The 15,267-nt window shown below is 41.0% G+C and overlaps 1 protein-coding gene across 1 annotated transcript; it reads left to right on the top strand.

Annotated features, from left to right (window-relative positions):
* The first annotated feature begins 5,311 nt into the window (after window positions 1–5,311).
* GORASP1 (golgi reassembly stacking protein 1) lies at window positions 5,312–14,550 on the top strand. The gene is made up of 9 exons (XM_066314078.1): window positions 5,312–5,451; window positions 7,324–7,404; window positions 8,396–8,599; window positions 9,802–9,888; window positions 10,223–10,353; window positions 10,895–11,036; window positions 11,545–11,683; window positions 11,973–12,128; window positions 12,425–14,550. Exons 1-9 carry the CDS (start codon window positions 5,389–5,391, stop codon window positions 12,706–12,708), a joined length of 1,287 nt encoding a protein of 428 aa, XP_066170175.1. The 5' UTR covers window positions 5,312–5,388; the 3' UTR covers window positions 12,709–14,550.
* The last annotated feature ends 717 nt before the right edge of the window (window positions 14,551–15,267 follow it).

Consider the following 15,267-nt stretch of genomic DNA (forward strand, 5'->3'; position numbering starts at 1 on the left):
GAAAACATTAATCCTTTGAAATTTTGAATGTTATTCCTTCATATTTGCTCATCAGAAATTATAAAGGAATAACAATAATATATTTCTGCAGTGACACAGTTCTGAAAGAAGCCAAAGATCTTTCTACTACACAATCCTTTTGCCATACTGAAAAATTATTTGTACAACAGGCTTGAGAAATCTTTAATAATAGCTACAGTCAAGAATTGCCTCTTTTTCTCCCCTGACTGAAAAAAGAAACCCACAGCTAGCTCAGCTGCAGCTTTTTATACTGTATCTACAGATCTAAATGTAGAGCAGTCAGCACACATTTCACATTTACACAAGAACCTTTAGAAAAGACTGATATTGAAGGCAAGCTGTAAGTGCTAAGCACACAAAGAGCTTTGAAAAATAAGCATATAAAATGTACAGTTCCCTGCAGGATCTGCCACTTCTGTGTGACATTGTTTTAGTTCCATTGCCACGAATGACAAATGACATTTCTTTCAAAATTCAGTATCTGCAAAAGCAAAGACCTGATGCAGATATCGTTGTGTGGAAATGCCATAACACTGCAGTAATTGTAGTAGCTTAAAGCCCTGTAACAACCACAATATATTTCTGATTTCCTGCCACTTGTTATGGTTTTAACTTTGCACTGCCAATAATCTTGTTTTTTATCATGGACTGATTTTGTCATAAAAGGTAAATCTTTTGTGGACAAGCTGCTTTGGAGAATACCTAAAATGTTAATCTTAGCTATTTATTACCAATAATAAAATCCTATTTCCACTGTCTGATACTGTCTAAAATTTTAAAAAGTTAAAAGTTAAATGTCAAATTGGTGCCAAGAAATTTGACACCAGTTTTCACCCACCAGCTAGGGATTTACCAGTTTTTATGACATGAATGTGCCACCTCTGTTCAGGGTCACATGGGATCAAAAAGTCTCCTTTGCTTGTTTTCAGAAACTCTTTTAAACGCAAAAACTTGAACTTTTAAATGCAGACTGTTTCCCTGTTTCCTGTATGACACAACCAATGAGGAAAAATAATTACAGGGGGAAAAAAAACAAAAACAAAAACAAAACAAAACAAAACAAAAAACCAAAAAACCCAAAAAAATACCAAACCAAACCAAACCAAACCAAAACAAAACAAAACAAAAAAACAGGGAGAAGAGGCTGGAAACCTTAAAATCTTTGTACCTTTTTGTCACTAGGTCAGGATTTGCCTCCTAGTGAAACAGTCAGTAAGACCTGTTCAGAAAGCTCTTTAATTCCAGCTTCCTTGCCTCTGGCATGGAATTACATCAAAGTAATTCCAGAGTTACAACCAAATGTAAGTAGACACGGTGAAACAGTGCTACCCCCAACCATTATTTTATTTTCCCTCTGTAGAAGCAAATAAACTTTCTTCCTCATCTGAAAAAGTCTTGGAATAATAAAGAAATATTCACTAAATATAAAACCTCAATTAATTATCCCAGATTTTATAGTAAACAAGAACTGTAATCTAGATAATTATAAACTAAAGTACAGTATGCATTAATTTTTGCATATTTGTATTTATTCATATTTGGCTAAAAGTTGAATGATCTCATTTTACTTTTTAAGTAGTGAGGCCTTCTGCCTTGCTGTGGATGAAATTCCATTGGTACACTCCCTCTCAAGATCCAGGAGACATTTTCAGATTTCTGTCAAGTCCTCCATCATTTTTGTCCATTAGCTATAAAAATATTCTTGCATAATATAATTAATTAGTCCCTACATTCTTCCTGTTTCTTTGATTTTCCTGCTCTAAACCAGTCTCAAAATCTAAAACCAAAATATATTCACATTTTAAAGACTAAACCAAAAATGTGCTAAATGTGTAAAGTTTTGAAAAGTGATGTAGCAGCAACAACACTCAAAAAACCCAAACAACAACAAAACACATCCAAAACCAAACAAAAAAACCCCAAAAAAACCCAACCAAAAAACCCTCCTAATGCTTGAAACCCACCTGCAGGGCTTCTCAGATTGTGGTGCTGAAAGCAAAATTGTTCATAATTTACCAGATTGGAAAGTAAAGGAGTAAGTTTTCTCCTTTAGGAAGTATATTTTTTAAAAACTAAATATTTTTGCAAAAAGTCACACTGAATGTACAACATCAGATATTAATATACATATAATATATATGTAATTCTCCACTGACAGATCTTTGTTCTCCTAAAATTGATTACTTCTAAAAGAATAAATAATTTTCTCCTCTAGTGTCTGACACACTCTTGTGCTGATGTTCCAGTAACACCCATGCAACCATTTAAAATGAAATCTTTATTATATTATTTATAATTATAAATATAATATATAATATATTATATATTTATATAATATATAATTATATTATATATAATTATATTATAATATATTATATATTATTTATTTATAAAATTTAAAATAAATCTTTAGTGCAGCACGGAATCACCCTCAAGGAAGCCCCATGAAAATAAAGTTTGATTTCTCTCTGTGAGAAGACACAATGTGTCACTACAAATCCTGCTATGCAATGCTGCTCTTTAATAATTTATTGGAGTCTCTGGGTGAGCTGACAAATTTAATATGGAAGCACTGGTCAAGTGTTGAATAAACATGAGCTAAAGTATTTTTTCCAAACAAACAAAACTGCTGCAAAAGAGTGGCCTGGGGCAGATTAGATTTTTTTTTCAGCAATTTATTGACAGCAGCACTATTTTTGGTGGTAGTTTCTTTAGTAAATTAGATAAAATACCACTTAAAAGATGCCTACGTTTACCAAATCACCCCCAGTTTTCTTTTATTCTACAACTCTCATTTAAGTTGCAGAGATGGATGAAACACTGAGCTAATGGATCATCAAGTTTCAGATTGTTGGAACTTGTGACAAGCAAAATGTAAAGGCACAAGTTAAAAAAAAAAAAAAAAAAGAAAAAAAAAAAAAAAAGAAAAAAAAAAGACCACCTTATCCATATTTTTATATCTTTTGTCATCTCAGTGCTGTCTCTCTTTCCAGGATTTTAGATTATAAGGAGAACCAGTGTTTATGGGTTTTTCAATAACTCTTTGATCTTTCAGTGATCATTCATATTACTTTTATCTTTTTGCCACTCATTGATATAAATATAACTCAAAGCATAGTTTCAATGCTTAGTTTCCTGAAAAAACCCACCTAAATAAAGCTTTGATGAGGGAGTTTTTGAAATCCAAGCAAGCAGATTGCTCCTTTCCCTGTATTTCCAGATGTGTGAGACGGGATATTCCTTTATCAGAGCCGTGCTGGCCTTTCCCAAGAATATAATATCAGATATACACTAAAAATATTATTTATTGCAGTTTCTCCTACTTTATTAAGGCTTGCAGACCTCCCCTTCAGATCTCTGCTAAAATTCCTTGTTAAAGAATTGGATATTTAGTACTTCTCAGTCCCCTGCAGCCAAAGTGGTTGAAGCGAGCAGTACAAAACATCTGCTTGGGGTGTGCCAGTGCATTCCCCTGCTCCTGCAGAAAGGTGGGATAAGTACCACCCATTCCTGCAAATTTACTGCTTATTTTCTCTGTTCATGGGCTCTTCCACCTCCACTTTAACACAAGAGAATGCAAAGAAAAGTTTGGGGATGAGAACCTCTTCACTGCCTTCTGTGATAAACAGCAAGGCAAAGAATTCCTCTAGATTTTCCTTTTTTTTTTTTTTAATGGTCTTTTATTTCCTAAGAACTAATTTAGTTCACGAACCATAATCTCTTCTCTGGCATCTACTTTTGGTACATTTGAAGAAATGTTTCTCATTTCTGTTGTTTGCAAAAATACAATCACACAGCCAACACTGCAGCTCCTCACTGGCTCACCTGGTAGAAAACACACTCTGAAGAAATGCAGTTTAATATAAAATACAACAGATAAGGTTCCCAAATATGCACAGAAAAAAAAATCCCACAGATAAACGTTTGGCATAATTTTCTTTTGTGAATACTTTTGCTTCCCATCTGCTCAATGGATGCAATGCACAGATCTGCAGTCCCAGCTTAGAGACAACTCCAGGGAAAAGTCACTTAAAAAGGCCCCTGAGAATATCCTGTGCTTTCTTTGGATAAATATGAGCCAAAGTGTGTGGATTTTCAAGCATAAATAACTCCTGAAGTGACAGGGAATGTAAGAATTTCACTTGGAAGCAAAGGCAGAGGATAGAAAAAACAGGTTTTTGTGGGTTTTTCTTGTTTTGTTTTGTTTTTATGCATCACACTTGAACCACAGATACTATGTGGATGGCTCCTTTGGAAAATGAGAACCTGGAGGTTCTCTCTCCTGGAGGAGAGAGCAGTACTATCACAGAATTCTACTGAAATAAATCTGTTCTTTTACACTGAAATGAAAACGTTCATGCAGGAAATATAACTAACATTTTAACAACATTAATTTAACGACACTTCAAATTAATTCTGCTGCTTGGAAATATTTCAGAACTTTTCCATTCATGAGCAAAAGGCAGAAGGATCCATCCTAAGTAGAACACAGTGGGGCAGACGTGAAATTTCAGGGGGTGGAAATACCACAACCCCTTAGAGATCACCTACCACATGTAAAACAACAACACTGGACTCTTGATTTACCTCTTCAGCTATTAATGCTAAAAGTTGTCTCAGCTGGTAGAAATGATGTCTTTGAGCAGAATTCTCTGCCTGTGGAGAGGAAGAGAAACACAGTACTGGTAAAAAATTAGCAATAATCTCTTTCCGGATTATACTAACAGGAGGTTATTTTTAAAGGTGGTTAGAATGAGAAGAGTATTGGATCAGTTTGGGATCTTTTTTCATAGACTTAAGCTGTGCCTTAAGGGGAGGTTTAGGTTGGGCATCAGGAGGGATTTCTTCACAGAAAAGGTTATCAGTCATTGGAATGGGCTGCCCGGGAGGTGGTGGAGATGCTTGAGGGAACGCTGGACGTGGCACTCAGTGCCATGGATTGCCGCAACGGTGGTCTGCGTTGACAGGCTGGATTCAGCGATCTCAAAGTTTTTTTCCCACTTAAAAAATTCCGTGATTCAGCGATTTTGCGATTCTGGAATGCAGCGCTGGCCCCGCCCCTCGCTCATAGCTCCGCCCCTCAACACAAACCACGCCCCCTCTGCAATAGCCACGCCCCCTTCCCGCCCCCCACAGCAACGCCTCGCTTCTCCCGCCCCGCCCCCGTCGCTAGGGGGCGTTCCCCGCTGGTCACGCGCCAGGGCGCGGAGCCGAGCCGCGCTCCCGCATCGCTCCGCCGTGTGCCGGCGCTGCGCTCGGCGCTCGGCTGCTCGCGCCTGCGGGGGAGTGAGGGCGATGCTCGGGGCCAGCGCCGCCTGAGGGCCGGGTCCGCTCGGCTCCCGGCGGAGCGGTGGCGGGGCTGCCGCCATGGGGCTGGGATCCAGCTCCGAGGGCCCCGGCGGCGGCGCCGAGGGCTTCCACGTGCACGGGGTGAGGCGGCCGGCGCCAGGCCCGCGGGGAGAGACGGGGAGGGAGGGCCGCGAGGGGCGGCGGGCGCTGCGGGCGCTGCGGCGGGGTCCCGCTGCCGTATCCCGGCCGCGGTGGCTGGGATTCCCCGGCACCTGTTGGCTCCTTCCCGGAGCTGCCACGCCGGCAGGGGCGGGGCGGCCGCGCCGCTCCCGGTACAGCGGGTGCCTTTCCCGGCGGCTGCAGCGAGCTCGGGGCCGCGACCTGCCGGGACTTGGGCGCCGAACAGCCTGGGGGAGCCTGTGGGCTGCTCTCGGGGAGCTTAGAGCAGTTTTAGAGTAGAACAGCGCTTCAGCCTGTTCCCCTCCTTTTCTCCCTGTTCCCCTTCTTCTCCCCTCCATCTCTCCCTGTTCTCTCTCTCTGCTTTTCTCCTTCTTTCCCTGTTCTTTTCTCTCCCTTTTCCCCTTCTTCCCTCCTCCTTTCCCTGCTCCCTTCCCTGTGAGGGGGTTCATTCCCGCTCCAGCGGTGCTTTCCTCCAGATGTAGATCGAGTTTGTTGTAACTCCTCTCTTCAGCAGATTGTCTGCACGTACGGTGGTGTAAATGCCTATCTGGAAGTTAAAGGATGGGCAGAAAACAGCTGTTTGCATGAGTCATCGTTTCTTTTAGTGGGTATTTCCCCTCCCTGGAATAAGAATGGGAGCGTCGCTGCCACGTGCTGTTTTACTTCATCTGCGTTCTGTGTCCAGTATAAAGCTGTCAGCCTCGGATGCAGTTCAGGGCTGTGATGAAAGTTAATACTCCAGCTGTGGTTACAGCGCTTAGTCCTGACTATTTAAAAATAAAGCATACTTTTTATTTTTATTTCTGCGTTAGAAGCTTTTGCTGAAGTAACTATGCTATTAAATATATTTTATAACTTATATAAACAGTTCTCCCAGCAAAAGCCCCAACACCAATATAATATTACGTATTAAAAAAAAAGTAGAAATATATATCTAGCATTTTTGGAACATCAGACCAAGTATAAGATGTCGGAGTTTTAACTTTCCTAGCAATGAACTTCCCAGTTTGAATGATGCCTGGGTTGTAATTTTGTGCTTAAATTGTGAGGTGGCCCTCAGGAGTCAAATATATCTATCTTAGGTTAAGGGCCACTGAGTTAACAAAAAGTGAAGTCAAGAGCAAACAAACTGTCAGTAGGTTTGTAGTGGTTCCTTACCACCATCTTGCTTTATCCCTGTACATGAAAGTGAGTGGACTTTAATGTAATCTGTGAACTTTTGGGTTTTTTTCCTGGTATGAATATGTGTTATGAGTATTCTCTCTATTGCTGGTATCTCTTCTGTGACAACTTTGGTTCTAATGAAATTCTCTTAGGAAACTTTTGTAAGTGGTGGCAGTTTTCTTGACCAGAACTTGTGGACAGGTGTGTGCTTGTAGTGTACATGTGTAAATATTCCTGTTCCAGTGGGCTGGAAAAGTGGAACCCAGCTGTCACTTGTGTTCATGGAAAAATGGCTCTGATGCAAGTGGGGACTCTCACTGTGCTCAGGTAGTTAGAGCTATGGAAGAAAATCCTGCAGCAGCACATTGAAAACCAATTTTTTCTCTAAAGTATTTAGTATTTAATAATTCTGGGCTGTCAGCTCTGAATCACAACGTTTGTGTCTTATATGGGCTTCAAAACCTGCTTTTTATAGCTTGATTTGGACACCTCGTCATAGTTTTATAAAAGTAAGATCCTAATTATGGACTGCTGCTTGAGGGAGGCCCTTTGGTGCCTTATCTGTGGCTCAACTCAAAAGCAAATATTGAATCAAGTGTAAAGATTAACACTTTCACTTACGTAACTGGAGATCACTGTAGAATAATAATAAAATGTTATGTTCTGCAGGTTCAAGAGAACTCCCCAGCCCAGCAAGGAGGACTGGAACCTTTCTTTGATTTCATCATTGCCATAGGACACACGAGGCTTGTAAGTCTCAAGCAATGTCAGTGTTGTTTCTTTCCACCCTCCATGAACTGTGGGTGCTGTAGTGATGATGGAAGGTAAAAGCCATAACTGTCACAAGCAAAGAAACTTCTCACATTGGACATTGAAAGTAAAATAAAACTTGCAGGTGTTCAAAGTCTCTTTGGCTACATCCAAGTTTGAAGAAAAGGTTTTGTTTATGCCTTTACTCACCTTGACTTTTTAACAGGTTAACACAATGTTTATGTTATTGCTCACTCGTACATAGTTTCTACCACAAGGTGAATAATGAACTGGTGACTCAATAGTCAAGAGCTCAACATTTGTTTAGCTTGTTTCAAAATTTGATAAAACATGAAAAAGAATCATTATAATCATTTGTCTACTTATACTTTTGAGACCAAGAGCACAGTTCCTGTGTGTTATGAGAGAAGAGTTAAGTTTTGGTTTGATGAGGTTTTGTTTATTTTAAAGGCTCAGAGCTTTCCCTCATATGCTCCATCCACCCTAACCACAGGCAAGCTGAATTCATTAAGTTTGTCTTGGTTCTATGAGAGGAGATGTTTTTTTAGAAGGGCAGGTTTTGGGGGAAGATCATTTAATCTTCTGATGTGACAGAAATTAAGATATTCTTTCACAGTCAGTTTGCAGCGACTTTGAAGGGCTGTTGAAGAGGAATGGGACTCAGAGACATGAAGTGAAATGTTGCTGCTCATTGTGAGACTACACAGTTGGCATCTGATACTGCTGGTATTATGTAATAGCAGTTGTAAAGGACAGGAATGCCAGTGATGAAATGGAATAACAGGAAGTATTTATGTAGAGGGATGTGTGTTGACACTACTGACTGCTTTTTAGTAAAAGAAAACTGAATTGGAAATTGCTGGGTTTGTTTATGAGCCTAAACTTGTAATAGTTTTGGTTCTTTGTATTCAAATTCTGCCACAAATGCTACAGGTGCAACTGGAAATAATCCTAAATCTCTGCTCTACAGAACAAGGAAAACAATATGTTGAAAGACCTGCTGAAGGCAAATGCTGAGAAGGCAGTGAAGCTGGAGGTGTATAACATCAAAACAATGAAAATCCGAGAGGTGGAGGTGATCCCCAGTAACATGTGGGGAGGACAAGGCCTCCTTGGAGCCAGTGTGAGGTTCTGCAGCTTCCAGGGAGCTAATGAACACGTCTGGCATGTTCTGGTGAGGAGGAATTCTTGGCTGGCCCGTTATTATTCATGCAATAACCTTGTTTTACAATGTGATGTTTAGCAGTAAGGTAAAGTACAGTGATGCAATCACACAGAGGAAGGGAACACAGTCTTGAAGGTTTGTCTGAGCTGTTTTTGAGTAGGGACAAGGAGTGGGTGTGTCTGTCAGGATTCCCAGTGACAGTAACAAAAATAACTCCATCCCAACTGGACCAAACAGGATAGGTGGGAAGGGTTTTTTAATTTTATCTTGAAGAATCAATGGCAAAAGCAAAAAAGATTTTGGCCTGATTGATGTCTATGCTGGCTAAACTTCATTAAGTTACAAAAAGCACCACAAATTTATTTTAAAATTAAAGAGGAAGAGCTGAATAGGAAAGAATGTTTATGTTTCTGGTTGTTTAAGTAAATGCAATTTCTCAACATCTTCAGAGGATGTAATTTTAAATTGGCAAGATTTTCTTACTCATCATGTTTTGAATCTTTCTTACTCAGGATGTTTTACAGAATTTCACACACAGATGTAGACTATTCAAGAACTTTTTTATCCCATAAACAAAACAGTCTTTCCTTCCTTGCTCTGGGATGTTACAGTGTGTCTTTTTGGAGTGCAGCTACAGCCTTTCTAAATCGCAGTCAGCCTCTCTGTAGAGAAACTGCTTGAGAAGTATTCAGGCAGCAGTCAAGCTCACACAACCACACACATTGCTGGGCTGGCTCAGCAGAGAGGCAGAAGGCTCCCAGCCCCAGATCAATTTCCAGCAAGTGTTTATTCCAGAGTGCTGAAGGTGAATCCGGAGCCAAAGAGAGAGAACGTGTGTTTTTTCTCTGTTATATAGGGTCTGAGGTTCGTGGGTGGAACAAGGGGCAGGGCAGGGCAGGGGGTAAGTGACCATAGGGAAGAGGAACAGGACACCAGGCCCCACAGCCAATGGAGAAACAGGGAAAGGGGATGCCATGGGGTGGGTGATGGACTGGTGAAACCCAGGGAGAAGACTGCACACTGTCTGCAAGGATCCATGGGGGAGAAGCCTTTTACCTCTAAGGTATCCTTAATCTTCACTTTTCCAGGGAAGGGCAGTTGGAAATTCCTTTAATGGCACGAGGGTCTCCACACTGGGAGTTAGGTGTTGTTTTTGATCTCGGTGGGTTTTGCTGCTGTGGGTGCAGATGACTCGTGTCATTCCTCCCCAGGACGTTGAGCCTTCGTCTCCCGCGGCTCTGGCCGGCCTCCAGCCGTACACTGACTACGTCGTTGGATCTGATCAGATTCTCCAGGAGGTAGGGTGCATGTTCCTTCCAGCAGGGAGTGATTGTCTTTGTGCCTGCCAAGTGCTTGTTGTAGGATTGGGGTTTTGTAGAAATCTAGTCAAACAGATGGCGGCGGTGTTGGATTTTGGAAGGTTGATGTTTATGTCAGAAGCTTTATTGTTAAGGTAAATATTATCTTTTTAGTCTGCCAATAAAAAGAAGTTGCCACTAAAGGTCAAACTACATTGGTGATTTTTCTGTCTCTGAGTGTTTAATATCTCAGATTGGGTAAATAACTATGTAAAATGTTGACTTGTACATTTGAGTTTATTAACTACTATTTGTTTCTGGGTTTTTTTCCCAGTCAGAGGATTTCTTTTCCCTGATTGAAGCCCATGAGGGGAAGCCCCTGAAGCTGATGGTTTATAACACTGAAGCAGATTCCATCCGAGAGGTAGTTGTGACTCCCAATGGAGCTTGGGGTGGAGAAGGAAGGTACTGATCTCTCTTGATGACAGGTTTTACATGTGCTGTAAATGAGCTCCTATTAGGAGTATTACTACTAGTTAATACAGTTACTGGTGTTTCCAAGTTAAGCCTTGTTTCCTCACACTTGTCACCCAAAACTGTTAATCTTTACATTAAAAAAAATCAGCTTAGAACTAGAAATTCAGCACCTTCAGGATCTAATCCTGTTCAAGCTGAATCAAATGGCAAAACTCCTATCTTGAGTTCCCCATTAGCAGATTCATTATCTGCTTCTCATAGTCAAAACGTGCAGCTAAAGCAAGAACAAAACCCATATCAGGTCAGGTATTTTGTAAAGATATAAAATAATGCACTGAAAGCTGAGCTGTGCATGTCTCAAAGGTGATTGTAGAATATTCCTTGAGTACTCTTCAGTGGGAATTCTTGCAGGTAGGTATTTCCTGCTATAGATAAAAGACACAAACTCTTCTTGTTTAAAAGAGTCAAAATTTAAAATAGCTTTGTTAAGAACACCTTTTTTGTGTCTTGACTTTTTTCTCTTGTACAGTTTAGGATGTGGTATTGGATATGGCTATTTGCACAGAATTCCAACACAGTCCACGACATCAAAGAAAAAGTCAGAAAGCAAATCACCTTCACCCTCACCAGAAGCTGGAACTCCTGTGCCATCCACTAACGGTTACACAGAGGTAAGAAAGAAATAGATTCCAATCTCTGCTGTGTTCTCTGGAGGTTCAAAATTTTCTGCTGTTTGGGACAATGGTAATGCAGAATATTTGAGTACAGCAGCATTCAATTTTGCTTGAATGAAATGGAGTTGGGTGAAGAGAAAGGGCGAGCTGATGCTACTGAGCAGATGCCAGGTTACTAATGTCAGCTTATATAAATTCCTGCCAGGTATTTCCTCCCTATTTTCAAGTCTTGCATCCTACAGCTGTGACAGTCAATGAGGATCATACCAGAACTCCTCCTTCACTAGGAGAAAGACACACCTCCAGGAACCAAGTTCTGAGAACAGAATGGCTTTAAAAGGCTGAACTGGAACATGTCCTAAGTGGTGTTTGACTTTCAGTTTCAGCATCACAGTTTTTGAACTGGTGCACGTGGAGACAGGCACGATGCTTTCATGGGACAATTGGCTACAGGTGAAGCTTCTGCTGTAAAACAAGGTTTTTACTTCTTGCTGTCTTATTCCAGACTCCATTGTTGGCACCTACCTCTCAGAATGACAGCTCTGTAACAGTTATGAACTTGGATCATTCCACAGAAATGAGTGGATACTCACCAGAAAGTTCCCTTTCTCCTCCTCCCCCTCTCCAGAGAGTTATGGATCCAGGTACGTTTTCTTGGGTGCTTTTTTCACCAATTCTTTAGAGTACATCTCAATCAACTAATATGGTCTTAAACAAGCTAGAGGTTTAAATTCAGAACTGTGAGCAGTGGTGGTGGTTGTCCTTGAGGTTTTTGACTTCCTTGGAGTTCAGAGCTGTGGAGAATTTGGCTACCACTTAAGTTACATTTATTTGCAGGGAAGGGGACTTCACTGACTTCAGGCTGGATAGAGCATCTCCTTTTGAATCTAGGATTTTGTGTTGCATCTAACTAATACTTGCTTTCTCCTTCAGGATTTCTGGATATGTCTGGAATTTCAGTTTCTGAGTTCACAAGCTTAACAGAAGTGTCCAGCCTGTCCCCATCTGCCTCTTTCAACACGCCAGTAGCAGGGGCTTCTGTAGGCTCTGACACATTAATGCCAAATAGTGAAGCCTCTGCTTATTTTGGTAAGTGCACTCAAGATTTCCTTTAGATCTTATTTCTGGAATGGCACCAATTCATGCTCACTTAACATCATCACCGTTTTTGGAAACAGACATATTTTAATAAAAATTGGCAAGAATGGCAAAAAATGGGATGGAAAAAAGTAGCACTAATCAGGTTTAGAAATGGAAATCTCTAATGTGCTTTTCCATATGTTTATAGAATGTGGATCTCTTTAGCGTTTCATTTAAATGCAAATGCTGAAGCACTGCGTTAGCCTGATACGTTTTGGTTTTTTACAAATTATCTCCATTCCCAGAAAATGCCTCAGCTTTGGACCCTGATGGTTTAAGCCCATATCCTGAAGGCTCAGACAAGCCACCCACACTGGATGACCTCCTGCCTTCAATTCCATCTTTACCTTCTCTTGATCTTCCTCATGACATTTCTTCAAAAACAACACTAGGAACTGATGCTGAGAACCAGGAATCCCAGCTGCCTGTGGACAGCACTGAGAGCTCACTGACCACTGCTCCAGAGACACCAGAGCACGAAGCACCAAGTGAGCAGAAAGGAGAAGCAGCTGCACAAGGCCCTGAGTGAAATGGACCTTGCTGCTGTTTACAGACTGCTGAATGCTGCAGTGCTACAGCTTGGAATATTTTTCTGATCTTGAAAGAATTACAGTTACTCTATTTTGTTAGTGTAGACAATACTAGAAAAGAAATCACATGAAGTACATATCCTGTTGTCTTTTCCAATCAGTGTTTAATGGCTTGAGCTATGTTCAGAAGTTAAATGCTGTCCAAAATCACCCAATCAATAGAGAAATTGATGCAGAAACAAGCTGGACACTGGCACAATGTCAGGTTCTGGAATTCACATTTGTCTACAAATGCTCCTGAATGTATTTGCAAAGGCACTGTGCCTGAACAGTGACACTTAGTGATGATTTTTATTGGTATGTTTGATGGCACTAAAAAATATTTATAGTTTTGATTTGTTAGAAAGCTTTTCTAATGGTATACTACCTGGATAGACTTGCAAGGCAATTCTTACACTAAGATTACTTACTACTCTAGTACTCCTAGTAGACTGTTATTTTTCTTGGTTTCATTCCCTTCTCTGCAACAGTCATTCATTGTACCTTCTTCATACCTACCTGGGAAGGAAGGAAACAGTGGGGTTTGAAATTGCAGCCCCAAATGGGAAAAAGCCATGGTGGTGGCTCCTGTCATTCACTTCTGCTCTTGAGAGGACCAGGTGGTGGCCTTGAAGTTAAATAAACCATGAGGGGAGAGGGAATGATGGTGGTTACTTGAAACGAATTGAAGATGATTTTAAAGTAGAGGTGATGAATCTTTTTGGTGAAGATTGAATGTCTTGGCTTCTGTAGTGACTGAGAAATAGATTTCCTTTGCTTTTCTATTCACTCAGTGCTATTTTTATACAAATTGTAAGTTTAAGACATGGGGCTGTTGTGCAGCACCAGCAATTGGTTTGTGTAGTTTTTTTTTTTTTTGTTTTTTTTTTTGCATTTGTCTTTAGAATCACTTCAGAATGTAATGGCAAATATGACATAAACAATGGAAGACATGGATGGTTTTATAATCCTCAGGGCAGTGATTTATAATGGAATTTTAAAGCTGCTGGTAGACAATAATACAGCTACTGCAGTGAAAATGCCTTGTAAATTAAGTGAATGGGGTACAAGGCTAGCATGTGTACACTTATGTAGCACAATATTGCCTGATTTCCTTTGCCCTGCCCTGGCTCCTGCCCTGTTTCTGCACTGTGCAGGTCAGTAAGTGGCAGCTGACTGGGCTGAAATCTGGGACTGATGCAGGGAGGGACTCAGGGTCCCACGCATTTGCCTGTCACAGCTGAGCTTCAGCCAAAGTCACAGCACATGAGGGCTTCAGATGAGTCCACCCTGATAAAAAAATCTGTCCTTGATCTGTTGTTAGTCTGAAATACTGCAAGGACAGTAGTTCTGAATGGGATTGTCAAAGTACCTGTTGCTTTAAAGGATGTATTAAGCTCTAACTAAAGGGAGTAGAATTGACAGTGAATTCTGGTCTGCTGAAGGGTCTGTTAATTGTGAGCCAATTGTATTTCCTATGTTGCTAAAATAAATTTCCTATTTTGTTCTCCCCGCTGACTGTTACAAAGGCAAACAGCCAAACACTAAAAATAAATGTAATTTAAAGTATTCCTAGGTTTGTTTGATTTTAGAGCCTGATGCCTGAAGACACATAGGTGGTGTTTTATTCATGTTGTTTATTTAGGACTATTTCTAGTCCTTTACCTTAAAAATGGCCATGAAAAGGTAACAGCTCATTTAAGTGGCTCTGTACCATAAACACCTTTTAGAAATCTAAGAGCAGGGAATGTCAAAACTCATGCCAGATTTCAAATGTCAGCATAATAAATGGCTTAAACTTACTTCAGTCTGTATCCAGCCTCTGTGTGTTATGTTAACTGGCTCTGGGAAGAGGTTTGGAAAACCAAGTAGCCGGAGAATGTTGTGTTCTCCAAACCTGAAACCCGATCATTCACATGCTAAATGAGGTGAAGAGTTGGACCTCCTCATCAAATTTCTTTTCTCTTTCCAACTTGGATGCTCCCTTACAGCTGCAGCCCAGAAAGCAGAGAATACTCCTGTTAGTGGGTGCAAAGTGAGAAAAGTGAATTTGGAATTTTAGTTTCAAAATAAAACCTAAAAGGAATGGGAGAATCACCTGAGGGTGGCTGGATTCAGAGCCAATACCAAACAGCCACTCAGCCTGCTGCTGTCCCAAACGTCTGTTTCCAGGAGCTGGATGTGACCTTTCTCTCTCTAAAGCTGACAGCAGCAGCTCTTCTGCAGACACAAGAAGGATTATCTGGGCAGCATCAGGAGAAGGGTCAAACAAAGGGAGGAGGAGGAGGTGGTGAAGGAGGTCACCTCAGACTTTACAGCAGCAGGGTGGTTTGAATGGCCAGACACAACAGGATGAGCTTCCAGGCCTGAGCTGCTCCCTAAAATGACCAGTTGAGCCTGAGGACACAGGTCTGGCAGACATTAAATCCACAGAGGCTCCAGCAGCTCAAGTATTAGAGAGAGGATTAGGCAAAGCCCATCTCCACTGAGCCCTGGGTGCTCCTGCCAATACCCCAGCA

Source organism: Sylvia atricapilla, chromosome 1, assembly GCF_009819655.1.
Source record: "Sylvia atricapilla isolate bSylAtr1 chromosome 1, bSylAtr1.pri, whole genome shotgun sequence".
Lineage (NCBI taxonomy): Eukaryota > Metazoa > Chordata > Aves > Passeriformes > Sylviidae > Sylvia > Sylvia atricapilla.